At 39.7% G+C, this 27,074-nt stretch overlaps 1 protein-coding gene and 1 long non-coding RNA gene across 2 annotated transcripts in view; one reads left to right on the forward strand and one right to left on the reverse strand.

The window, feature by feature from the left end:
• On the reverse strand, positions 1-26,959 carry LOC117527293. Its single transcript, XR_004565488.1, has 4 exons — positions 26,950-26,959; positions 21,863-21,938; positions 14,687-14,688; positions 1-12 (listed from the first exon to the last, which is right to left on the reverse strand). It is a non-coding gene; the product is annotated as an uncharacterized LOC117527293 (long non-coding RNA).
• The window catches only part of bri3 (brain protein I3), a 30,399-nt gene continuing 9,652 nt past the window's right edge, over positions 6,328-27,074 (forward strand). Inside the window, exons 1-2 of the mRNA XM_034189591.1 lie at positions 6,328-6,825; positions 24,339-24,447. Coding sequence (XP_034045482.1) covers positions 6,675-6,825; positions 24,339-24,447 — 260 coding nt within the window. The 5' untranslated portion in view covers positions 6,328-6,674. The remainder of the gene's footprint in view (positions 6,826-24,338; positions 24,448-27,074) is intronic.

The raw sequence follows: 27,074 nt of genomic DNA on the forward strand, positions 1-27,074 counted from the left end.
CATTTCACATTTCTAACAAATGTATCCCATTTCTCCCCCGAATATTAAAACAAAAACATCAGAAGTAATTTCGGGTCAGGGTGATGTTCATGTTGTGATAAGAACAGGAGATCAGAAACGCCACTCTTTTAGTTTATTTTGAAAGTCATTCCCAGAAGTACTGATGCGCACCACTTTGTCGGACTTTGAGACAAATGTTGCTGTCTGTTACATGTGTCGTCTCTGGTCTTCACTGCCCTCTGGTGGTTACAGAGTGAAACTAAAACTCATTATTTCAGTAGCTGCATTTCTCTTTTTTGTAGCGCCTGATTGTGACCACAAGTGGGCAGTGTTGGGAACTGAATTACATAAAGACTGACGCTTCTCCATGTAATGCCTGTCAAAATATAACCTAAATCAAATCACTGTAAAGCTAAACATAATACTAGATAAACACGGCTTCATGTAACAGCTTTCAAAACAAAACTAATCAATAGCAACACGGTAAAGACAGAGCCAGGACCATATAACCACTTTTCCAGGTAATAACTTTCAAAATAAAACGTCAACCACGTCAATGTAAAGTCAAAAACAATAGCATAGAGGCGCCTTCTCTGGGTGACACTTTCAAAATAAACTGACAAACAACTACGTCCATCACTGTAAGGACCACCACAATAATATACACTTCTTATTTCATGAGAAAAATCCACCGCACAACTTACAAACATTTCTTCATATAAAACTTTCAAAATAAAATATCGAATCTGATCATGATAAAAATTTATGTTGTCACTACGTGTAGACTTCCAAAATAAAAGAAACCAACAACTTTGCTGTAAAGACCATTAATTTTCTATTCAGGACACTATAAATTGTTTTTGATTCTGGTATTATTATAGTCAAGTTGATTAATTTATTCCAATTAATTTGATATGAATGCAAAAATAAATCCACTGTTCCTAAATTTGGTTTAATTTAGCTGTAGGCACATGGTAAAAAAAAAGTTCCCAGGAAACAGTAAACGTACAGAGCAGTTGTAATCCAGTTGCTGTCTGCAGCAATCCATCCAGGGCACTTCAAGCATGCACCAGAATGATGAAGGATGAATTTTACTCCACATCAATCCATGTTGGTGAGTGTCAGAAGAACAGCAGCAAAAGCAGATGGAAACAAAATTGCTGCATTTGGAGGATCAATACTATTTCAGAAACAATACTGAAGTGATGCAAATATGGACAAAGCAACAGCTGTTTGAAAGATAAGAGATGGAGGGACAAAATGGGCATCAAGATTCTCTCATTGTTTATTATATTTTTAAATTCCTGAATGGAGGTTTTCTGATAAACAGAAAACCAAAACCAATGAGCCATTTGACTGAGTACAGTGATTGATAAAGTGTCTATTTCTTCTTCTGTGTCTGAGTGATTTTTGGAACATAATTGCATGACAGTGCTACTGATAGGTGCAACACTGAAGTGCAGTCTTTGTGGTTCTTAGTGTTGCCAATTTAGCAACCTTGCTTAAGCGATTAAAAATCCTATTCTCGACGTCAGGGTCCCATAATCCTTTGTGCGTGGAGGGGTTCCGGTTGTTGTGTGGGCCGCCAGAAGAGGAGGTACTGCTGGCCCACCACCAGAGGGCGCCCTGCCTGACGTGCGGGCTTCAGGCACGAGAGGGCGCTGCCGCCTCACAGGAACAGCCGAGGTGACAGCTGTCACTCACCAACTATGACAGCTGTCACCGATCATCTGCACTTCACCCCGGATAAAAGCAGGATGACACCTCCACCACGTCGCCGAGATATCGTTCTTCTACGGAGGTAATACTCTCAGCCTGAATATTCCAATACTGATTCCAGTAGATACATTGTTGCAGCTGTCTCCCCGGAGGACCGGCGTGGGCCGCGACTGCTTCGCTCTGCTTTCCGCCATATAAGTGAATAGACAGACGCTGCACGAGTGTGTGTTAGAGGTGGAATTCCCACCGTTGTTGTTACTGGGTGTACACACACCCACACTTGACTGTCTTTGCTCTTCGCCAGCAGTACCAGATCCGACACGCGGAGACGGTGGCCACCTGAGGGACTCGTGACCTGGAGGCTCCAGTATCCTTCGGGTTCGGTGGCGGAGGAAATCGTGTGGTTCCGGTTCTTCTCTAGACGGACGTCTCCTATCGTCGAGCCTGCCCACACGACACCTTTATCCATTGACTTTGTATTTATTCTATAATCTGCTGTGTGTGGTTGTGGCATTCACAACAGTAAAGTGTTCAAATTTAACTCCTTCTATTGTCCGTTCATTTATGCCCCCTGTTGTGGGTCCGTGTCACTACACTTTCACAACTCCGGTACCATGCTAACATGGTCCCAGTATTGCCGATATCGTTACCGATACTTTTTCATATTTAAGTTTCATAGATCCAAAGGATCCAAAAGACCTAGGATAGAATTTCGCCAAACATTGTACGTGACAACAAAATACTTTATTATCACAATCAACATTTTTTGTTTAAAAAATATCACTCAACGCAACTTAAAACAAAATCTCCTGAGGTAGAGGGCTGACAAACCACAATACAAGGGTGCACTACTCCGTGTTGTGTGACACAGCGCAGCGCTGCTCTTACAGACAGAGAGTAGACTTTGATCAATCTGCGTGTGCAGCAGTCAGTGCGTGCGGGAGAGAAAAGAAGGTTGAGTATTGATCTTTTTACACGAGGATCATTTAATATCAATACCAGCGTTGGTATTGATATTATCGATATTAGGATCGATCCGCCCACCTCTACTAGCGACTATTTGCAACATTTCAGAGTCAGTAGCAACTTGTGGGGAGTCTTTTTTTTGGAGCAACACTTCTTATGAAGGCTTTCAGATGGGCTGCCTATCATGGAGTCATCTGTATGACGTCATAAAAAGCCCTTATGACAGGGGCATCACAACAGTTGACCCCTAAAGGCTCGCTTTACTCGAATAAAAAAAACAACAACCAGAAAACAAATCAAGGCAACATATTTGGCAATGTGGTGACTTCAGTGATACATGGATTTGATGAAACTCAAGCAAAGTGAAAATTGAAAGTCAATCAGTTCTACTCACAAGACAAGCAATTCAGTCGTGTCAGAATCTTCAGGTCAATTCCGTTATATTTTCTATTCTGGTGCCAGTTGCAGGTGTAACAGCCTGCTATCAAAGTGAGTTTATGGCTGTGGTGCTGCACTGCAGCCGACGGCAGCCACAAGGTTTTTATTTTCCTCAACTGGCCCTTTAAGAAACCTCTGACTGCCGCAACTCCAGTGTTGCCAGGTAACCTCCTTATACGAACTATCGACAACTTATTTCAAAAACTTCAAAATAATAAGTTGTCAGAAAGCGAATGGGCTGCATTTATGTTGTGATTTTGTCCCCCCCCCCCCCCCCCCAAAAAAAAAACAACAACAACAAAACGCACGCACGCACGCACGCTCTGCTTATTTGTATGAAGCGGTTAAGAGACACTTTTTGCGATCCTACATGACGGAAAGTTTATTTTAGTTTTCCCACTAACCTATTTGAATTATTTTTGTTTTTAGTTGGCTCTTGATCTTTATTCGGCTGCTCCCGTTAGGGGGCGCCACAGTAGATCAGCCGTTTCCATCTCACACTGTCCCTGCCCTTTATTTTATTTATTTTACTTAACCTTTATTTAATCAGGTTAAATAAAATAAAACATACTGCCCTGAGCACATCATAAACCTGAAAAAAACATAAAAAATTTGATCCTAATTACATACTGCTTCATTTTTAGTCGACAGCTTCAGCATGCAACTGCAAAAAAAGCAAACTAACAGACAAACAATGATTGCAAAAGATTTAGTTGTGCAGTTTAACATTAAGTACTGAATAAAATTTAATTTAAAAGGATGGCTGGTGGTTTGGTCATCAGCACTGTTGTCTCACAGCTAAAAAGTCATGGGTTCAATTCCCACCTGTGGCCTTTCTGTGTGGAGTTTGCATGTTCTCCCCATGTTTGTATGAGTTCCCTCCGTGTGCTGCGGTTTCCTCCCACTTCCAAAAGACATGCAGGTTAGGTGAACTGGAAACTCTAAATTGTCTGTCGGTGTGCATGTGGGTGTGAATGTGTTTGTTTGTCTATATGTGGCCCTTTGGCATCCTGTCCAGGGTGTACCCCACCTCACACCCCATTACTGCTGGGATAGGCTCCAGCCCCCCTGCTGTGACCCTTCACTGGAGTAAGCGGGTATAGAAAATGGATGAAAATGGATGAAATTTAATATTGAAAGGGTTATATTTCCCAGCTGGCTTGGGAATGCCTCCGGATCCACCCAGCAGAGTTAGCTGGATAGGGAAGTGTGGGAGGAGCTGCTTGGTTTATTGCCATCGCTGAAGGAGGAAAACTGTTGTGTGAAATTCAGTGAGCAGGTGAGAGAGGCACTGGATGGAGGGGAAGCAGTTTTGGACAGCTGGAAATGTATTGCAGATGCAGTGAGGGAGATAGATAGGAAGGTACTGGGTGTGACATCTGGACAGCAGAAGGAAGACAAGGAGACTTGGTGGTGGAATGAAGATGTCCAGGAAAGCCTAAAGAGAAAGAGGTTGGTGAAAAATAATTGGGATAGTCAGAGAAATGAGGAAAGTAAACAGGAGTACAAGGAGATGCAGCCTAAGATGAAAAGAAAAGTGACAAAAACTAAGGATAAGGCATTTAGCAAGCTGTACAAAAAGATGAATCATAAGGAAGGTGAAAAGGACTTTTGCCGATTGGCCAGACAAAGGGACCGCACTGGAAAGGATGTGCAGCAGGTTAGGATGGTAAAAGATGCAGATGGTAATGTGCTGACAAGCAAGGAGAATGTGTTGAAAAGGTGGAGGGAATATTTTGAGGAGCCGATGAATATAGAAAATGAGAAAGAGAAATGGCTGGATGATGTAGAGAGAGTAAATCAGGAAGTGCAAGAGATTAGTAAGGAAGGAGTGAGTGCAGCTAAAGAGGATGAAGAGTGGAAAGGCAGTTGGTCCAAATGACATTTCAGTGGAGGTATGGAAATCTCTCAGAGAGATGGCAGTGAAGTTTCTAACCAGATTGTTTAATAAAATCTTGGAAAATGACAGGATGCCTGAGGAGTGGAAACAAAGTGTGCTTGTTCCTATTTTTAAGAACAAGGGTGATGTGCAGAGCTGCAGTAACTACAGAGGCATAAAGTTGATCAGCCACAGCATTAAGTTATGGGAAGGAGTAGTAGAAGCTAGGCTTAGAAAACAGGTGAAGATCTGGAGCAGCAATATGCTTTCATGCCAAGAAAGAGCACTACGATGCAATATTTGCTCTGAGAACCCTGATGGAGAAGTATAGAGAAGGCCAGAAGAAGTTACATTGTGTGTTTGTGGATTTAGAGAAAGCTTATGACAGGGTGCCAAGAGAAGAATTGTGGTATTGTTTGAGGAAGTCTGGAGTGGCAGTTAAGTATGTGAAGGTAGTGTAGGACATATACAAGGATTGTGTGACAGCGGAGAGATGCGCAGTATGAATGACAGACTCATTTAAGGTGGGAGACAGACTAATTTAAAGTGTAGGTGGGATTACACCAAGGATCAGCTCTGAGTCCTTTTTTGTTCGCAATGGTGATGGACAGGTTGATGGACTATGATGTTTGCAGATGACATTGTGATCTGAGAGAGCAGTGACAGTAGAGAGCAGGTTGAGTCTAGCCTGGAGTGGTGGAGATATGCTCTGGAGAGAAGGGGAATGAAAGTCAGTAGGAGCAGGACTGAGTGCATGGGTGTGAATGAGAGGGAGCCTGGTGGAATAGTGGAATAGGACTGTTTGGAGACAAAGTCAAAGAGGTGAGATTGAGATGGTTTGGACAGGTGCAGGGTATATAGGGAGAAGGATGCTGAAGATGGAGCCACCAGGCAGGAGAAGAGGAAGGTCAAAGAGGAGGTTTATGGATGTGGTGAGGGAGGACATGCATGTGATTGGTTTGATTGATAAAGTTACAGAGGACAGAGTGAGATGGAAACAATAACCTCATCAGTTTTCTACTGTTTATAAATGTATGATTTTAATTATTTCAATTTTTGCTTAATTCTTTTTTCATGTTTTTGAGGTTTGATGTGTTTTTTTTTACGCATGTTCAGCATGTTAAAGTTTTCTAAATGTGCTACGAAAATAATATTTCCTTATTATGTATTTGTGAGACGTGCTGGTTTGTGGCTACATGTTCTCACAAAGACGTTGCTTGTTTCTCACACAAGATATGGCAACAGTGAGCTTGTCACATGATTCTTTTCCTGTCATAACCAGAAAGGGGGGGAAAAAAAGGCTTTGACGTGACGTGCAGCTGAGTTTGAGGTGCCGTGGTGACCCTTTCGTCATGAAACGAGCGACGACATAGAGGACAATGACTATAATTAACCACTAGCACACTGTTTCGGTACATTCCGGTCTTTCACGTGGACGTTTACCCAACATCCGGGTTGTTGCGCCTGTCGGACTCAAAGTTGGCGCATGGAGAGGAGCGAAGTTTCATTTTTGCGCAGCGTCTCGTCTTCGTTTTGTGTCAGCGGACGTTGGCTAACAAAATAGTCCGAAAGCAGTTCCGTCCCTTTTTTTTTTTTTAAATTGTGCTGCGGAAGGTTTAAGTTAAGGTTACAGAAAGGAGAAGAAGTTTGAAGGCGCGCTCCGTCGGCTGAGATGATGGACAACAAACCGTTGCTCCAGGACGCACCTCCCGCCTACAACACTGTCCCGAGCGCATATGAGTGCGGCCCGCAGCAGCACAGCTACGGGGCCATCCCCGCCTCGGTCCCGCCGCCATACGCGGTGCCCTACCCGGGCGGTCCAGGCAAGTTCCTCCGCAGCGAGTGCACAGGGGCGGCTGCAGGATTTATCCGGGGGGGTGATTCTGAAAACCCAGAAATTAGACATGTCTGATTGTCCACTATTTGTTCTATAACAGAAAAGTTATCTTATTTTTAAAACTGGAGCCATTCTTTTTTTTTTTTTTCTTCTCTGTATCATTGAATGGGGAAATAAATAAGGAAACTATGGGTTGCTGCAGAGCCATATCACTATTGGCGAATCCGAAGGCGAGAATTCGTACTTACGCGACTGGCCGCCCAATGAAAACAAGCTTAGACTGTATTGATTCTCTATTGAAATCAGCTGTTTTGTTAGTCTTTAATTGCTTCTAAGAGCCAGCTGATAGCTATCACTGCCTGGAACAATGAGATTTATACACCAAGCTGACCCGAAATGAAACATTGTACATTAAATTGACTTTATTGAAGAGTCCGACCCCTTTGAAAAGTGGCCAAGTTACATGTGTGTGTATTGAGCTCGGCGATGTTTTCATCAGCCAGAAATGGCCACCAGAGGGCGCTCGGTGTAAAGGCCACGGCAACCCATAGTAGAACTTAATTTAAAGGCCATGGATATTGTTGCAGTAACTCTAACTATGTTTTGGTAAGTTAGCGATGTACTCCACAACACTTCAGTGGAAGGTGCATGGAAATGTTTTAAAGATAACTTTATGTCTATACTAGATAAGATTGCTCCATATAAGTCTGTACGTATAAAAAAAACAACTCTGATCCATAGAAGTCTCCTGAAATCATATGGTTAATGAAAAACCAAAGCAATTCACAAATTTGTGGAAAAAAAAAGGATTCTTCCTGGTACAGTAAATTCACTGAGCTGAGAAACAAGGTCAGCTATTTGAAGAATAAAGCAAAATCTGAGTATTATAAAGATAAGGTGGAGGAATATAAAAAACAACCAAAAAAACTGTGGACGGTATTAAATAGTTTGGGCTCTTCCATAAAACTGAATGCTCACATTATAGGTCTGGTCAAAAATGGTATTGTTACTTTTGACAAATTGCAGGTGGCAAATATTTTTAATTCTTATTTTTCCACAATTGCCTCAAATTTAGTTAGCATCTACCTCAAAGTTCTGGTAAATACGATTCAGAACATATAGAAAAATTTTATAATGGTAAAAATATTCAGCCTAACTCTCTTTGTCTGCAGGGAGTGGCTGAAGACAACGTGCTGGACCATTTGTTAAAACTAAATTTGAATAAGGCAACCGGTCTGGACAATATACAGTGGTCCCTCGCTATAATGCGGCTCACCTTTCGCGGCCTCGCAGTTTCGTGGATTTTTTTAGTGCAATTTTGCATGCTTTTTTTTTAACAGCACATTGTGTTCTGCGTCCTTATCAGGCGGGCCGGTCGCGGCACCGGTCGGCATCACTGCGATTGCTCTCACTGCCTCCGATGAGCTTATTGAGTCTGCGGACTCGGTAAACGCAGCAGCGGGACACTCACACTGCCCTCTTGTCTGCTGTGCGGAGCTGCGCCAAATCTGGCAACAGGTCCAGAGACTACGCTCGCTGTTTTGATGTGGATGTTGACCGCAGCCGCAGAGCTCCGTGGCCACCGAGAGAGGACTTGGATTCTTTGTGGGTCCCGCATCCGTACCTCCGGAGGCAGTGAGCGAAGGGAGAGTTCTGCATGTGTCTGTTTATAACAGGGGTAGGCAACCTGTTCCAGAAAGAGCCATGAGGGTGCAGGTTTTCTTTGCAGCCACTGACTCCACCAGGTGATTTTACTGGTTAATATCACTTGGAGACAAAGTCAAAGAGGTGAGATTTGGACAGAGTTGTAGTCTTACACACCTCTCTGCAGCTTCTCTCCCCCTGCCATCCCCTCATTACCCCATCCCCGTAGAGACGGTGCCTGCTCCCAGACTACCAATAACCAGCAAAAATCTATTTAAGCATAAAAATTCAAAAAGAAAAAATAATATAGCACCTTCAACTGCACCACAGACTAAAACAGTTAAATGTGGTCTATTAAACATTAGGTCTCTCTCTTCTAAGTCCCTGTTGGTAAATGATATAATAATTGATCAACATATTGATTTATTCTGCCTTACAGAAACCTGGTTACAGCAGGATGAATATGTTAGTTTAAATGAGTCAACACCCCCAAGTCACACTAACTGTCAGAATGCTCGTAGCACGGGCCGGGGCGGAGGATTAGCAGCAATCTTCCATTCCAGCTTATTAATTAATCAAAAACCCAGACAGAGCTTTAATTCATTTGAAAGCTTGACTCTTAGTCTTGTCCATCCAAATTGGAAGTCCCAAAAAACAGTTTTATTTGTTATTATCTATCGTCCACCTGGTCGTTACTGTGAGTTTCTCTGTGAATTTTCAGACCTTTTGTCTGACTTAGTGCTTAGCTCAGATAAGATAATTATAGTGGGCGATTTTAACATCCACACAGATGCTGAGAATGACAGCCTCAACACTGCATTTAATCTATTATTAGACTCTATTGGCTTTGCTCAAAAAGTAAATGAGTCCACCCACCACTTTAATCATATCTTAGATCTTGTTCTGACTTATGGTATGGAAATAGAAGACTTGACAGTATTCCCTGAAAACTCCCTTCTGTCTGATCATTTCTTAATAACATTTACATTTACTCTGATGGACTACCCAGCAGTGGGGAATAAGTTTCATTACACTAGAAGTCTTTCAGAAAGCGCTGTAACTAGGTTTAAGGATATGATTCCTTCTTTATGTTCTCTAATGCCATATACCAACACAGTGCAGAGTAGCTACCTAAACTCTGTAAGTGAGATAGAGTATCTCGTCAATAGTTTTACATCCTCATTGAAGACAACTTTGGATGCTGTAGCTCCTCTAAAAAAGAGAGCTTTAAATCAGAAGTGCCTGACTCCGTGGTATAACTCACAAACTCGTAGCTTAAAGCAGATAACCCGTAAGTTGGAGAGGAAATGGCGTCTCACTAATTTAGAAGATCTTCACTTAGCCTGGAAAAAGAGTCTGTTGCTCTATAAAAAAGCCCTCCGTAAAGCTAGGACATCTTTCTACTCATCACTAATTGAAGAAAATAAGAACAACCCCAGGTTTCTTTTCAGCACTGTAGCCAGGCTGACAAAGAGTCAGAGCTCTATTGAGCTGAGTATTCCATTAACTTTAACTAGTAATGACTTCATGACTTTCTTTGCTAACAAAATTTTAACTATTAGAGAAAAAATTACTCATAACCATCCCAAAGACGTATCGTTATCTTTGGCTGCTTTCAGTGATGCCTGTATTTGGTTAGACTCTTTCTCTCCGATTGTTCTGTCTGAGTTATTTTCATTAGTTACTTCATCCAAACCATCATCATGTTTATTAGACCCCATTCCTACCAGGCTGCTCAAGGAAGCCCTACCATTATTTAATGCTTCGATCTTAAATATGATCAATCTATCTTTGTTAGTTGGCTATGTACCACAGGCTTTTAAGGTGGCAGTAATTAAACCATTACTTAAAAAGCCATCACTTGACCCAGCTATCTTAGCTAATTATAGGCCAATCTCCAGCCTTCCTTTTCTCTCAAAAATTCTTGAAAGGGTAGTTGTAAAACAGCTAACTGATCATCTGCAGAGGAATGGTCTATTTGAAGAGTTTCAGTCAGGTTTTAGAATTCATCATAGTACAGAAACAGCATTAGTGAAGGTTACAAATGATCTTCTTATGGCCTCGGACAGTGGACTCATCTCTGTGCTTGTTCTGTTAGACCTCAGTGCTGCTTTTGATACTGTTGACCATAAAATTTTATTACAGAGATTAGAGCATGCCATAGGTATTAAAGGCACTGCGCTGCGGTGGTTTGAATCATATTTGTCTAATAGATTACAATTTGTTCATGTAAATGGGGAATCTTCTTCACAGACTAAAGTTAATTATGGAGTTCCACAAGGTTCTGTGCTAGGACCAATTTTATTCACTTTATACATGCTTCCCTTAGGCAGTATTATTAGACGGTATTGCTTAAATTTTCATTGTTACGCAGATGATACCCAGCTTTATCTATCCATGAAGCCAGAGGACACACACCAATTAGCTAAACTGCAGGATTGTCTTACAGACATAAAGACATGGATGACCTCTAATTTCCTGCTTTTAAACTCAGATAAAACTGAAGTTATTGTACTTGGCCCCACAAATCTTAGAAACATGGTGTCTAACCAGATCCTTACTGTGGATGGCATTACCCTGACCTCTAGTAATACTGTGAGAAATCTTGGAGTCATTTTTGATCAGGATATGTCATTCAAAGCGCATATTAAACAAATATGTAGGACTGCTTTTTTGCATTTACGCAATATCTCTAAAATCAGAAAGGTCTTGTCTCAGAGTGATGCTGAAAAACTAATTCATGCATTTATTTCCTCTAGGCTGGACTATTGTAATTCATTATTATCAGGTTGTCCTAAAAGTTCCCTAAAAAGCCTTCAGTTAATTCAAAATGCTGCAGCTAGAGTACTGACGGGGACTAGAAGGAGAGAGCATATCTCACCCATATTGGCCTCTCTTCATTGGCTTCCTGTTAATTCTAGAATAGAATTTAAAATTCTTCTTCTTACTTATAAGGTTTTGAATAATCAGGTCCCATCTTATCTTAGGGACCTCGTAGTACCATATCACCCCAATAGAGCGCTTCGCTCTCAGACTGCAGGCTTACTTGTAGTTCCTAGGGTTTGTAAGAGTAGAATGGGAGGCAGAGCCTTCAGCTTTCAGGCTCCTCTCCTGTGGAACCAGCTCCCAATTCAGATCAGGGAGACAGACACCCTCTCTACTTTTAAGATTAGGCTTAAAACTTTCCTTTTTGCTAAAGCTTATAGTTAGGGCTGGATCAGGTGACCCTGAACCATCCCTTAGTTATGCTGCTATAGACATAGACTGCTGGGGGGTTCCCATTATGCACTGTTTCTTTCTCTTTTTGCTCTGTATGCACCACTCTGCATTTAATCATTAGTGATCGATCTCTGCTCCCCTCCACAGCATGTCTTTTTCCTGGTTCTCTCCCTCAGCCCCAACCAGTCCCAGCAGAAGACTGCCCCTCCCTGAGCCTGGTTCTGCTGGAGGTTTCTTCCTGTTAAAAGGGAGTTTTTCCTTCCCACTGTAGCCAAGTGCTTGCTCACAGGGGGTCGTTTTGACCGTTGGGGTTTTACATAATTATTGTATGGCCTTGCCTTACAATATAAAGCGCCTTGGGGCAACTGTTTGTTGTGATTTGGCGCTATATAAAAAAATTGATTGATTGATTGACTTTGAGCTGATGGAATCAGTTAATCAGTGAAATCACCTGGTGGAGTCAGTGGCTGCAAAGAAAACCTGCACCCTCATGGCTCTTTCTGGAACAGGTTGCCTACCCCTGGTTTATAATCTTCTTGCCCAGAAGAAAAAAGAGAGTGTTTACACAGGAAAGAAAAGTGAGAAAATGTTAATGCCTGTTTGAGAAAAGTGTATAAAGTATGCAGTGAGGGGTTTTACAGCCTTAAAACATCTATAATAATTGCAAAAAAATAGTGCTGACTACTTTGCGGATTTCGCTTATCGCGGGTTATTTTTAGGACGTAACTCCCGCGATAACTGAGGGACCACTGTACTCGCAGATTTTCTTAAAGATGGTGCCAAGTTCCTCTCTACTCCACGAACCTATATTCTCAGTTTATCGATTCATAGCGGAAAACTACCATCTGATTTAAAATCTGCTAGAATCACTCCTATATTCAAAATGAACTCTTAAGACAGAAGCAGGCACTATAGGTCAGTCTTGGTATTGAGCAATATATCTAAAATCTTTGAAAAAATTGTATATGAACAAGTTGATCGCTATCTGGGTGACAACAATTTATTGTACGATTTTCACTCTGGTTTCAGATCACAATATTCCACAGATACATGTCTTATCCACCTATTGGACTTTGTCAAATCACAACAAGACAAAGGCAGTTACATAGATATGACCCTGTTGGATCTACAAAAAGCCTTTGACACTGTGGACTATGAAATTCGCGTACATAAACTTAAAGCCTTGGGATTCAATTGATCAACCATAGAATGGTTCAGATCCTACCTTGATGGAAGGCCGTAGACTGTGGATATAGGGGGCACACTATCTATACCTGCTATAGTTACCTGCGGGGTACCACAGGGCTCTATCCTGGGACCACTGCTCTTTCTTATATATGTGAATGATATGCCCTCAGCAGTTTGCTGCAAACTGTTGTTGTATGCTGATGACTCTGCTTTATTAGTAACTGGTAAAAATGTGGCAGCTATTCAGCAAACCCTGTCCTCTGAACTTGAATTGGTTAGAGTGGTTAATTGACAACAAACTGTATCTCCATCTTGGTTAAACAGAATCGATCCTGTTCGGATCCAAAAAAATGACTCCTGGTAAATGACACTGTTGACGTATCATGTGCTGGCAACAAAATTATCAGTAAATCCTGTGTAAAATACATTGGTCTGGACCTAGACCAGACCCTGTCTGGTGATTTGATAGCTGATAAAGTGATCAGCAAATCCAATGCAAAATTAAAGTTCTTATATAGACAGGCCAAAGATTTGGATCAACATACAAAAAAAAACATCTGTTGTCAGCCCTAATACAGTGTCCTATGGATTATGCCACTTCTGCTTAATATGATGGCCTGACCAAGCGAAACCAGGGGAGGTTACAGATTATGCAGAACAAAATTATATGTTTCCTCCTCTCTGCTCATCTTCGGACCCATATAGGTCCAGCTGAATTCAGACAGGTCGATATGTTGCCAACTTAATCATGTGTTTAACATCGTAAATAGCCAATCCCCTCATTTGTCCTCTTCTTTCAAGTTCACAGCCGACCAACATCGCATGAACACACGGTCCAGCAACTTGTCTCTAGTCATTCCCCATGTTAAATCCTTTGGTGCTTCCAGTTTTATGTACACCGGTGCTAAGCTTTTTAACAGTCTACCTCGTCAAATTAGTCTGTGATTCAAAGTCCTTATTTAAAAACAGGGTTAAATACTTTTTATTTTGCAAAATGTCCCAACTAGAAAATAGTCAATTTATTTATTATTAAATTAATTGTGTTTGTTTGTTGGACCTTCCTACGGTCATATTTGTCTTTGTTTGCTTGTCATGTTGATGTGTGTTTTATTTCTTGTTGGGCCACAATGGAAACAAGTGCTTTATGTTTTTTTTTTGTGTTACCCTGTACATTTATGTATCTGTATTTATTTAATACATTTTTATACGGTATTATCTTACACGTTTAAATTTTTATACAAATAAAAATCAAATCATATTATTATGGCGGTGATGTGACACCGTAATCCTAATTCTCAAGGACAGCGCTATTTCACTTTGGCAAAGTGGCGAATCCGAAGGTGAGAATTTGTGCTTCTGTGACTGGCCGCTTGGTGAAAACAAACTCGGTCTGTATGTTGTTTTATTGAAATCAGCTGGCTTTTTATTGTCTCTAACTTGCTTCTAACGGCCAGCTGACACCTACAATGGAACGATGAGATTTATACACCAAGCTGACCTGAAATGAACCATTGTAGATTAAATTGACCATATTGATGAGTCTTACCCATTTTAAAAGTGACCAAATTACATGTATTTGTATTGAGTTCGGCAATATTTTCACCGTGAAAGCCTACCCCTCGAGGTTAAATGCTTGGAATAGCCCAAATAACCCAAATCTTCAAGATATACATGAACCAAAAGAATAACTGAAACAGGAAATGTTGGTTGATATGAAAGGAATGAAAAAAAAAGTGTTATTCTCCCTGTTAGAGAATCGAATCTCGGTCTCCTACATAACAGGCAGGGATACTGACCGCTGTACAAACAAGGAGATAGCAACAAGCACAAAGTCACAGAACTCAATTACGGCGGCTTTCGTAAGCATAGCCCCAAGATTTAGGGTTACGGCTGCTGTAACTGTAACCATGTTCTAATTTAATACTGTGTGCCTGGACCTTAAAATTGTACAGTGTAGTTACGAACACATTCTTGAAATTTATGATAAATTCCAGCATGTGCGTCTGGTCACTAGGACAGCAAGTAATGACAGTTTTTTTTTTTTTTTATAATAAATACATTGATTTTCTTGATTAGGTGTTTGGGCTATAAAATGTCAAAAAATTGAAAAATGTCTATTAATGTTTTTCAGAGTCCGAGATGACATTTTGAAATAAGTTTTTATTTATTTATTTATTTATTTATTTTATTTTTTATTTTTTTGTCGGCAGCCCAAAGATACGAGATCTGTCCGAAAAGTAACGGACCTTTTTATTTTTTTCAAAAACTATATGGATTTGAATCATGTGCGCTTGCATCGGCCAAGCTTGAACCTTCGTGCGCATGCATGAGTTTTTTCATGCGTGTCGGTTGCGTCATTCGCCTGTGGGCAGGCTTTGAGTGAGCACTGGTCCAGCCCCCTCGTCGGATTTTCATTGTCAGGGAAATGGCTGAGCGACTGCCGCTTTGCTCCATGAAAATTTTTTCAGAAACTGTGTGAGACAGCCAGGTGGAAACAATTCGAAAGATTCAGATGGATTTCGGTGGAGATTCTGTCGGCGTCGCACGGATTAAGGAGTGTTAAAACCTTTTTAAAGACGGCCCACAGCGGCGGAGGGCGCGCGGCGCACCGAGCGGACATCGACAGGCTGAAACGACCAGATTATTTCCAAAGTCAAGGCTGTGTTGATCCGGGACGTTGTGTGACTACCAGAGAAATCACAGAAAATGTGGACATCAGCACTTTTGCGGCACATTCCACTGTTACAGGAGATTTTGTAAAGAAAGATGTGCGGAGGAATTCGCGCGTCGGGACGGAGCCGCTCATGGCGCACAACAAAAAACACCTCCGTGTTGGAAACCATTCGGAAGATTCAGACGGCTTTTGGTGGCTTTTCAGTCGAGTGAGTATCTGAGAAATTGTGTAACAACTGGGCATGCCACAACATGTCCTGTGAGACTTCCAACATGGAGGTGTTTTTTTGTTGTGCACCATGAGCGGCTCCGTCCCGACGCGCAAATTCCTACGCACGTCTTTCATTACAAAATCTCCTGTAACAGTGGAATGTGCCGCAAAAGTGCTGATGTCCACATTTTCTGCGATTTCTCTGGTAGTCACACAATGTCCCGGATCAACACAGCCTTCACTTTGGAAATGATGTGGTCGTTTCAGCCTGTCGATGGCCGCTCGAAGCGCGGCGCGCCCTCCGCCGCTGTGGGCCATCTTTAATCCAGTTGTAATCGTCCTTAATCTGTGTGACGCCGATAGAATCTTCACCGAAAGCCATCTGAATTTTCCGAATGGTTTCCACCTGGCTGTCTCACACAGTTTCTGAAAAAATTTTCATGGAGCAAAGCGGCAGTTGCTCAGCCATTTCCCTGACAATGAAAATCCGACGAGGGGGGTGGACCAGTACTAACTCAAAGCCTGCCCACAGGCGAATGATGCAACCGACAGGCGTGAAAAAACTCACGCATGCGCACGAAGGTTCAAGCTTTGCTGATGCAAGCGCACATGATTCAAATCCATATAGTTTTTGAAAAAAATAAAAAGGTCCGTTACTTTTCGGACAGACCTCGTACTTACTTTACTGCCAGTTAGTAGTAAATCGATTAATAAAATATTCACATTTAAGAAGCTGAAATCAAGCATTATTTATTTATTTATTTAACCCCTTAAGCCCTAGAGCCTCTTTCACCAAAATCACATACCCATACATTATGATTTATTTCTCAGCTGGTACAAGGTCAAGAATGCAAAAGTTTGGATCAGCTAAAAGACAGGTCCTAGGGGATATTGTGGATGCAAAAAATTGAAAGTAAATAATACTTGGTAGCAGTAAATGAGTTTTTTTTTTTCCCAACAAATGAATTCCGATTTATGTCTTTATTTGCTTGGCATTTCAGCTGTGGTTAGTTGATATGTGATTGAAGTCGATACTTTTGTAGAGGAGACTTTGCTTGACATTTTGATGTATAATAAGTGTATGTTGGTGTCAGCATTGGTTAGTTATGAGTGTTCAAATGTTCCAAAACAGGGCAAGTCCGCAAATTTGGGGAGTCTAGGGTTTAAGATGTTAAAATAAATAAATAAATATTGTTTGATTGAGACAGTGACTCAAAACAACTAATTGATTCATTCATTGATTTTCTATACCTGCTTACTTCAGTTAAGGGTCACGGGGGCTGTATCCTATTCCAGCAGTCATAGGGTGAGAGGTGGGGTACACCCTGGACAGGACGTCAGTTTATCAGGGGGTCAAAACAATTAATTGAATATCAAAATAGCTCTAGATTAAATTTAAAAGTCAATTGTCAATTAGTCATTGCAGCTCTACTGGACATTTTATTAAATTAATATCTGGAGTATTGACTTTGTGTCACATCCACATCAAAGAGAATAGAGTACTAAGAGGCGAAGCTCAATACAACGCCCCATAGTGACAGATTCCCCCATGGCACCGTTCTGTGACTACCAATTTGGATAAACCTGTCAGACTGTGTGGCTGTCAAAAGGAACCAAGATCACTGCAGCTGCTACAGAGTGAACTTATTGTGTTCTCGTCTCTTCCTCATACTTTGAATCAGTAAAATAAGTACAACAATGCATGGGTAGAATAAGTGAAGTCGCTATCTCAGCAGGAGCATGTGCAGTGTGACTAAAGTTCCGTCGGAAATAGAACGGTGCTGGTGTAATCTGCATACATATTGACAATGTTTTACAGGCTTCAAATCTGTGGCATATAAAAATATTGTGAAAATATCAAACATTGGGTGCCTGTTCTTCCATTCTTAGCAAATTTAGTGTGAACTAGTTGTAGAATTACTGAAAATGGAGCATATTAGCGCACATAGAGATTGCTGTTTCTCTGAAAGCTGGACGCCAACGTTTGTTTATGTTTGTGACACCGAGCGAAGCTACTTGTTATATCGTTGTATTTCAACAAATTTCAGGTATAGTGGAGCAGATAACTGTAACAGTTGTTCATTTCTGGAAAGAAGCACCAAAGTTGGCACAAATACTCCTTAAACATTACTCTCTCGAAAAAAACTGAGTAGCCACTTGAATTTTCAGTAGGCGGCCAGGTAGGGGTCAATTGAAGAATTACACAGGGGTCAAAATTTAAAAATGCTCCAATCATATTGAAAGCTGTACCACATTATTTGTCTGATCACAACTATACCAAAAAGGTATAGTTTGGACTATCTATGACTGAATGATATGGAGTTATGGGGTAAAAACAACAAGAATGGTGACAAAGGTCAATATCAGTTTGTACAGGGGTTAGAAGTTAAAGTTGCTCCAATTTTTGTAAAAAGTGGTGCAAATTATTGGTTGAACTAATAGGATTAATAAATGAAATAGTTTTGACTGTTGAATGCTTGGTCTGCAAGGTAAAGGTAGAGCAATGTCGACGTCCATTGGATTCTATGACATGTGACATATGTTACCCTGTAACATGATAACTAAGCATGCCACATAGTGCAAACTATTCCGTTTTAAAACCCCATTAACTCAACCAATAATTTGCATCACATTTTTCAATATTTAGAGCAGCTTTAACATCTAACCCCTGTACAAACTAATGCTGACCTTTGTTACCATTCTTGCTGTTTTTACCCCATAACTCCATAACATTCAGTCATAGATAGTCCAAACTATACCTTTTTGGTATCGTTGTGATCAGACAAATAATGTGGTATAGCTTTCAATATGATTTGAAACATTTTTAAATTTTGACCCCTGTGTAATTCTTCAATTGACCCCTACCTGGCCGCCTACTGAAAATTCAAGTGGGTACTCAGTTTTTTCAAAAGCGTTATGTCTAAGGAGTATTTGTGCCAACTTTGGTGCTTCTTTCCAGATTTGAAGGATTCCTCTGTAAATATCCTGTTATCTGCTGCACTAGTATTGTTCTGTGAAATGAACCGGTAATATTTTATACAACCCCTGGCAAAAATTATGGAATCATCGGCCTCGGAGAATGTTCATTCAGTTGTTTAATTTTGTAGAAAAAAAGCAGATCACAGACATGACACAAAACTAAAGTCATTTCAAATGGCAACTTTCTGGCTTTAAGAAACACTATAAGAAATCAGGAAAAAAAATTGTCAGTCAGTAACGGTTACTTTTTTAGACCAAGCAGAGGGAAAAAAATATGGACTCACTCAATTCTGAGGAATAAATTATGGAATCACCCTGTAAATTTTCATCCCCAAAACTAACACCTGCATCAAATCAGATCTGCTCGTTAGTCTGCATCTAAAAAGGAGTGATCACACCTTGGAGAGCTGTTGCACCAAGTGGACTGACATGAATCATGGCTCCAACACGAGAGATGTCAATTGAAACAAAGGAGAGGATTATCAAACTCTTAAAAGAGAGTAAATCATCACGCAATGTTGCAAAAGATGTTGGTTGTTCACAGTCAGCTGTGTCTAAACCCTGGACCAAATACAAACAACATGGGAAGGTTGTTAAAGGCAAACATACTGGTAGACCAAGGAAGACATCAGAGCATCAAGACAGAAAACTTAAAGCAATATGTCTCAAAAATCGAAAATGCACAACAAAACAAATGAGGAACGAATGGGAGGAAACCGGAGTCAACGTCTGTGACCGAACTGTAAGAAACCGCCTAAAGGAAATGGGATTTACATACAGAAAAGCTAAACAAAAGCCATCATTAACACCTAAACAGAAAAAACAAGGTTACAATGGGCTAAGGAAAAGCAATCGTGGACTGTGGATGACTGGATGAAAGTCATATTCAGTGATGAATCTCGAATCTGCATTGGGCAAGGTGTTGATGCTGGAACTTTTGTTTGGTGCCGTTCCAATGAGATTTATAAAGATGACTACCTGAAGAGAACATGTAAATTTCCACAGTCATTGATGATATGGGGCTGCATGTCAGGTAAAGGCACTGAGGAGATGGCTGTCATTACATCATCAATAAATGCACAAGTTTACGTTGATATTTTGGACACTTTTCTTATCCATGCCTCAGAGACTGCAAGCTGTTATAAAAGCCAGAGATGGTGCAACAGAATACTAGTGATGTGTTGGAGCGTTCTTTTGTTTTTCATGATTCCATAATTTTTTCCTCAGAATTGAGTGATTCCATATTTTTTTTCCCTCTGCTTGGTCTAAAAAAGTAACTGTTACTGACTGCCACAATTTTTTTCCCTGATTTCTTATAGTTTTTCTTAAAGCCAGAAAGTTGCCATTTGAAATGACTTTAGTTTTGTGTCATGTCTGTGATCTGCTTTTTTTCTACAAACTTAAAACAACTGAATGAACATCCTCCGAGGCTGGTGATTACATAATTTTTGCCAGGGGTTGTAGAAGCTTATTAGAACTGTTTTCTTAAAATTGCTGTTTTTGATTGACGTAAATGTGACATTTGAATGAGCTTTGATACCACTGTTTGCTGGAAACACGAATGCCCATATTTGTTTACACAGATCATAACAACTGCTTTAGCAAGATTTTGTTACAAACATAGCTGCTTAATTCAGTCAAATAAATATTGTAGAAGATTACCCACTCCATCCTTCTCCCCTGTCCACTTTTCTTTCAGTCTTCATGGGGTCTGATATTATTTCCCTGTCATTGGTGATACAAGATGACTATGTTTATTTCTTGAACGCTCATGCCACCAACTCCTCTTTGCTTTTCCTCATTACTTCAAAATGCTTTTAAATTCACCACTGTCCATCGTTGAAGATCATCCAAACTCATCTCCATATCATCCATTTCCATTAATTTCTTCTGTCCAAAATCGTGTCCTAAGTCAACTTTTCCATCACTTTTTACATTGACCTTTTCTATGCCGCTATCAAAACATTGGCGGCTTATTCCTCCCAGGTCAAATTTATCACGGGTGACCTTTGGGGGTACCCAGGATTCATTGTGCATGTTGAGATTGTGACTTCACTTAGTAACAGATTCATAACATGTAATGAGCCTCCTAATGCCATTGTCAAATCAAACAGTTCATGCAACTGTACACATCCATAAAATGATTTGATGTATTGACAGCATTGTGAAACTTCATCAGAAATCAAAGTTGACGTTGGAATATTATACTTTCCTTTGTATTTGCGTTGCTTCACATTAGCTCAACATCTTGAATGTGTGGTCATTAGAGTGCAGTATGGACCTCATATTTCTGTCTGAAATCGATCTGAACCCAGTCCTGTTAATGTGAATAATTTCCATTCTAAACAAATCCCCAGCTAGTGAACAAGAAAAATTGCTGTTAAATTCTGTATTTTCTTTTTTTTTTTTTCTTTTTTTTTATTTAACAAAAAGTTTGCATAATTTGAAGCAGACCTGCTGGCTACCCCAGCACACAGACTAAATTATGTTTTTGTTTTTTTGTTTTTTAATCTGACATGTTGGTGTTCTTTCTATCGGACTCACCATCGCAGCCTGATGAAAACTGTTGTACACATAAGAGGACTAGAAATACTTTAATTCCTCATTGTGAAAATTGCGCATGAGTATCCACAGCATTATTAAAGAAATCCGTCAGTGTTTGCTCCAGGTGTGTTTTTAGCCGGCAACAAGAAGAAAAAAAAATCACTTATTTTAAAAGCTGAAAGTCCTTTTTGCAGTTGTTTTGTCAGCGTAACAGCACTCCTTTTATTCACGATCAGTGTTCACCACAGCCATCTGTCATCTCTTCAGCATTCTACCCGCAGTGAAAATAAATGGCATTAATGATCCACTGAGATAAAAAAAAAGTGTGTTATTACACTGTCTGGGGAGCTGGTGGGGATTTCCATGCTGAATGGAAAAATTAGGCAAGATGTTTTTTTGTGTGTCTGTTTATCTTGCATTTTTAGTTTTCTAGATATAAAATAACTTTTTTCAGGAAACAGTGGACTTTTGGTGTAACACGAGTCACACTGTAATTAGAAGTAATTAAAAGACTAATTAAAGATTTATCTTACTTTTTATATATAATTTCATACCTTGTGTCAACTGGCTCATGCATGCAAGAAATGGTGTCTAAAAATGTATATGTGTGGGAGGTACACAAAAAAAAAAAAAAAAAAAAACTTGAAAAGTGACCAAAAACTAGACTGCAAGTCTGGAAATGCCCTGATGATAACATCGATAGTTCAAGATAGCAGCAGTACTTCCACAGCGCTGCCAACTGGCTGTTGTCTAAAATGCATCAGATCTTCCCTTCTCGGTACGACATTCTCTCTGGCCGCACTAAAGAAACTGACAGGAACTAGGCATTTAACAAGAAATAATTTGGTTGGCCGATATGTTCTGCTCAGTGTGATAAAGTACACTAGCATAGAAGATTGTGGACTCATCAAAGGTTTTTTTTTTTTTTTTTTTGTGTGTGTGTTTTGTTTTTTGAAGGGAGCTGTCTAAACTGATGACTGGGCGATCTTGCAAATTACTTTCAAATGGTTTAAAGTTCACAGGCAACAGCTGTGGTGGACACTTCAGCAGTCAGTATGCCAGTTACGCAATCCCTCACATCTTGTGACATCTGTGGTATTACATGATAAAAAATGCACATTTTAAAGTGGGCTTTTATTGTGATCAGTTCAAGGGACATTATGTGCAATGATCATGCTGTTTAATCACCATCTTTATGTGCCACACCAGCCAGGCACAGGTGGAGTGCTCACAAACAGACTTTAAGAAATTTGTGAACAAAACTTGAACAAACATTTTTCTCTCGAAGAAATTTTAGATGGCATACAATGTAATCACAATGGGAACAAAAACAAAAGTTTTGCATTCATATGATCAATGATGACTGTATCTTTTGTTGGAGAAGACAATTAGGCTGTTGTTTTGGTCCAGATGCCTACATATCTGGTTGTTTATTATTACGTTTGTGTGTAATTCTGGGAAGGTTAATTCAATAAGTTTCAGATCAAATCGTGGCTCCGCTTTACCCGCGGAGCTTCCAACATGCTAACTGTAGCATTTAAGCCCATCGCAGATAAACAGTAATAATAGCAGAAATAAAGTTGCACAGGATCTTTCATGGGTTCAGGTCCAGACCTGCAGATACTTTGGGGGGGGGGAAAAGACTTTCTGATCCTTATCATCACTTGTTCAGACTCGGTTTCACTGGGTAACAGTTTATTCAAAATGTCCATGTATTCCTGATGTTTTAATGACTGCTGACGGTCTGTAACAGATTAAAAAACATTTACTGGTGTTTAAGTGTTGTAACAAAGGTCACTGTCATGTAAATATAACTGTAAAATCAATATGGCCTGTGAGCGTTTGTGGAACAAATCTGTGATTCTGTAAAACTTTATCTCTAGAGCTCGTGACATCCTGGCTGTAAACGGGACTGAACACAGAATATTTTGGGGAAAGCTGGTTGTGTTTTAGTAACCAAACTGCATTATTTACCATTCTCAGTTAATTTTGGGTTTACGGCCCATAAAATGCCAGTAAATACTGAAAAATAACCAATAATTAGGCCCATTCAGGATTGTTTTTCAGTGACTAAAATCATGTTTTTACAGGGCTTTTTAATTTGTTTTTTGTTCTAAGTATGAAACCCTTAATGTTCAATTTACAATAATGTAAAACTCTTCATGATTAAGTTGTATCAACCGAAACTCTTGATATTTTGGCAGGATACATGATTTACATATTTAACAGGTTATAAAAATGGTTAAATTTCCTTCAGTTGTAGTAAGAGTTTTGCCTAAAGTAACTTTTATGCCACAACATTTTGAATGCAGTTTGGCTCAAAGTACCTGACAGTTCAGCAGAGAGCTTGAAATAATTTAAAACATTCTTACTGCCTTTCAATCTGTTTTACGTATTAAGCTGTTGCTTTGTAGGGTAGTTTGTTAGACGTAGTTTGTCTCACAATTCCATTACCAAAATTAGGAATACTTAAAAATAGGGCTGCAACTAACAATTATTTTCACTATTGATTAATCTGTCTTTTTTGTTGATTAATTAATTACTTGATTGATACAGAAAATGATTTTTAATTTAACCTTTATTTAACCAGGTTAATCTCATTGAGACGAAAAATGTTGATTAGCAAGATGTTCTCAATTGTCTTGTTTTGTCCACAAAACAAAGATACTGGTACCAGTATTTTGTCAGAGTAAAGAAACCATAAATAATCCACATTTAAGAACCTGAAATTGGAACATTTGGACATAAAAAAAAGACATGGAAGCAATTAATTGATTATCAAAATAGTAAATACATGCAGCTCTACTTATAAATACTGATGACGGCTAACGATTACTTTTGTTATTGACATTTTTTTTTTTTTTATTGATTCATCTAGAAAAAAATTCTAGAATGTCTGCACAGATTTGGGTTACAGTCTGTAGCCAAACCAATATTCATTCTAAAATTAAATGTAAATAATAATAATGAAAATTCCAGTTGTGCTTTGCTAATCTTTGTAGCTGTGTAGATTGATGCATGCCACTGTTTTTTAACCACAGGGTACCCATCAGCCCAGATGACCCCTGCCGTATCCCAGCAGCCCTATAGTGGGACATACGCAATCATCCAGCCCTCTGTAGTCGTGGTGGGCGGCTGCCCCGCCTGCAGGTCAGGACACACACGTGCACAGTATGCAGATTGACATGTGATCACATGCAGTGTGCACCTCCACCTTCCTTCAGTGAAGCTGCTGTTGCACCTGCTTGAGTTTTGCACCATAACAGCCTGAACCACAACTCCATGCACCTCCTCCCCCACAGAAGCTCCCACCTGAGTCCTCCCGAACAGGCATACCACTGAACAAAATTCATCCAATGGTTTTTTTTTTGTTTTTTTTTCTTCTCCCCCAGAACTCACTTGATTCTCAGCTACGTCAGCTTTATCTGCACTGAGGGGTGGATAGGTGTCCGAATGACATCCAGAAAATTTCGAACGTGTTCAGAACTGGAATGAGTTTAAGTGAGCATTCACAAGTTGTACTGATCTGTATCTTGAATACAGTTTTAAGCTTTAAAATACAATTGCTGCTGCAACAGAAACTCGCTTGCTGCCCGAAATTGGCGGAGTCGTGTTTGAAGCATGCATTAGTATGACTTGGTCGTGAAGTATTGCTTCGTTGGTGCTGATTCAGGGACAGCTTGTTGTGGTGTAATGTTATCATTGGTAAACACTGACCAGAAGAAAATGTCGCAGAACATTGTGATGTAACAAGATTAAACATGTTTCTTTTAAGCGTTGTTTGGTGTAAAAGTTGCTAAAAGCTTCATTATTTGGGAGGGTTATCTTCTTCTACCTGCTTCGTTATGTGTCGCCACAGCAGCTCATTGTCATACTAACATCTACTGGTCAAATATGGCTTTTTCAGCAAATAATATTATAGTTATTATTGACTATATGTATAGAACAACTCCAGATCAACTAAGACTTCATTTCATTAACTGCTCTCGATTTTTATTTGTCTTGGTCATATGTTGAGATATTTATTATGACAGTGAAAATTGGCCATATTCAAATGAATTTAATGCACCACATGTGTGCTTTTCAAGTAAAAAATTTCAAATCCTTCCTCTGTTACTTTGCTCCCACACTTTGGAGGATTTTAAAATTTCCCAAGACACCCTTAAACGGTCCACCTCAGCAACATTAACATGTAAAAGAAAAAAAATACAGGAATGTGTGCAATTGTTTGCATTGTCAGTATAACAAACTAAAATGTGTACCCTCAATATAACAAAGGTTATGTAGGTAATTATATATTAACAGCTTTTTTTAAATTCATGCTGAGAAGAAGCCAAAACATCTAATTGAATAAAATCTTATGAATCCCTTTTCAGTATCTAAACCAGGACTAAATTGTTTTGGAATAATATTCCAAGTCATTCTAATTAATCAAGATTCCATCACCATTTGAAGGCCAAAAATCATTCCATATATTTAAAGCAAGAGCAAATTGTTTATTTAAAAAGAAATATGCTTTGCTTCATAGCAATGAGGGCATAATTTTAGCCAATAATGATAACTAGCATGTTGCCCGTGGGGATCCATGCGCTCTAGATTGGGTAGTGTTTATAAAATAGGTAGCTGATATTTTCAAGGGTGGGAATAAATCATGCAAAGCTTGTATAATGAGTTGGAATGGTGTGTGAGTCCATCTTGTTTTTAGAACCTTAGACCTCAACAAGTTTTAGAAGAGGAATGCAACCCTTTTATTTTCTGTTAATTATGCGGGGGGATTTATTTATTTATTTATTATTTTCTTGGAAACAGGTACATATAAGGTCTTTTCAAACCTGAAAAACGACACATACAGCACCTGCATACCAAGTGAGAAACTGAAAAGATCAGATATTTCTAAAATAAATCTTGTGTCCATGTTGAATAAAGTTGGTGTACTGCACGCTAGTAACATGATAAACATGCATACTGTTTGTGAATGAGATGGAGCAACTGACTGTGTGGTTGTCAATGACAACAAGCTGCAAGTTCTGGACCCGGCTCGGTAAAGACGGCCAAAGCATACACGCCACCTAGTGGCCACCTGCCACAAGCAGGTGCTTCTAATTTTAGACCTGCAGAAACAGAGACAGTGGTGGAAGACATCAAACGCACTACATTTCTCACTCATGTACCGGCAACATGAGACTTAACTAAATTGACTAAACCAATTTATCTCCAAAAACACAATAAATCAATAACACTAACAACACTGTTAAACTAACATGAACCACAATAAGAACACTAAAACCCCCAAAACCCAAACTCCCATGGTGCATTGCAGCACAACATCTATTGTTTACTGGTTAGCTGAAATTGTGAATTTCTTCAAAAATATTTGTCCTATCAACTTTCCTTTTTTGCAGTGTTAATCATTGAACCAAAATACATAAGCATACCAAACAGCAAATGTCAGCTCTCCCCGGTTTTGGCGTGATCAAAGCCGCACGGATGCACACAGAGGCCACTTGGCTATTACAATATATATATAATAGTGATGATGATGATGATGATGATCATAACAATGAATTGAGTGAAAGCACAATTATTCCCAGACTTTTTCCTGTTTGTGTATGTAACATTCCCTAAAAGGTTTGGCATACCACCTGTAGTCACTGTACTGCATATTAAGAACCATTTTGTTATACATTTAGCATTTTATACGCAACCACATTGAGCACACATGCTTCATAACTGAAACAAGAAGCGGTACGGTTATTGGTCTATGAATTGTCACATGT

The sequence above is a fragment of the Thalassophryne amazonica genome, chromosome 16, assembly GCF_902500255.1.
Source record: "Thalassophryne amazonica chromosome 16, fThaAma1.1, whole genome shotgun sequence".
Classification (NCBI taxonomy): Eukaryota; Metazoa; Chordata; class Actinopteri; order Batrachoidiformes; family Batrachoididae; genus Thalassophryne; species Thalassophryne amazonica.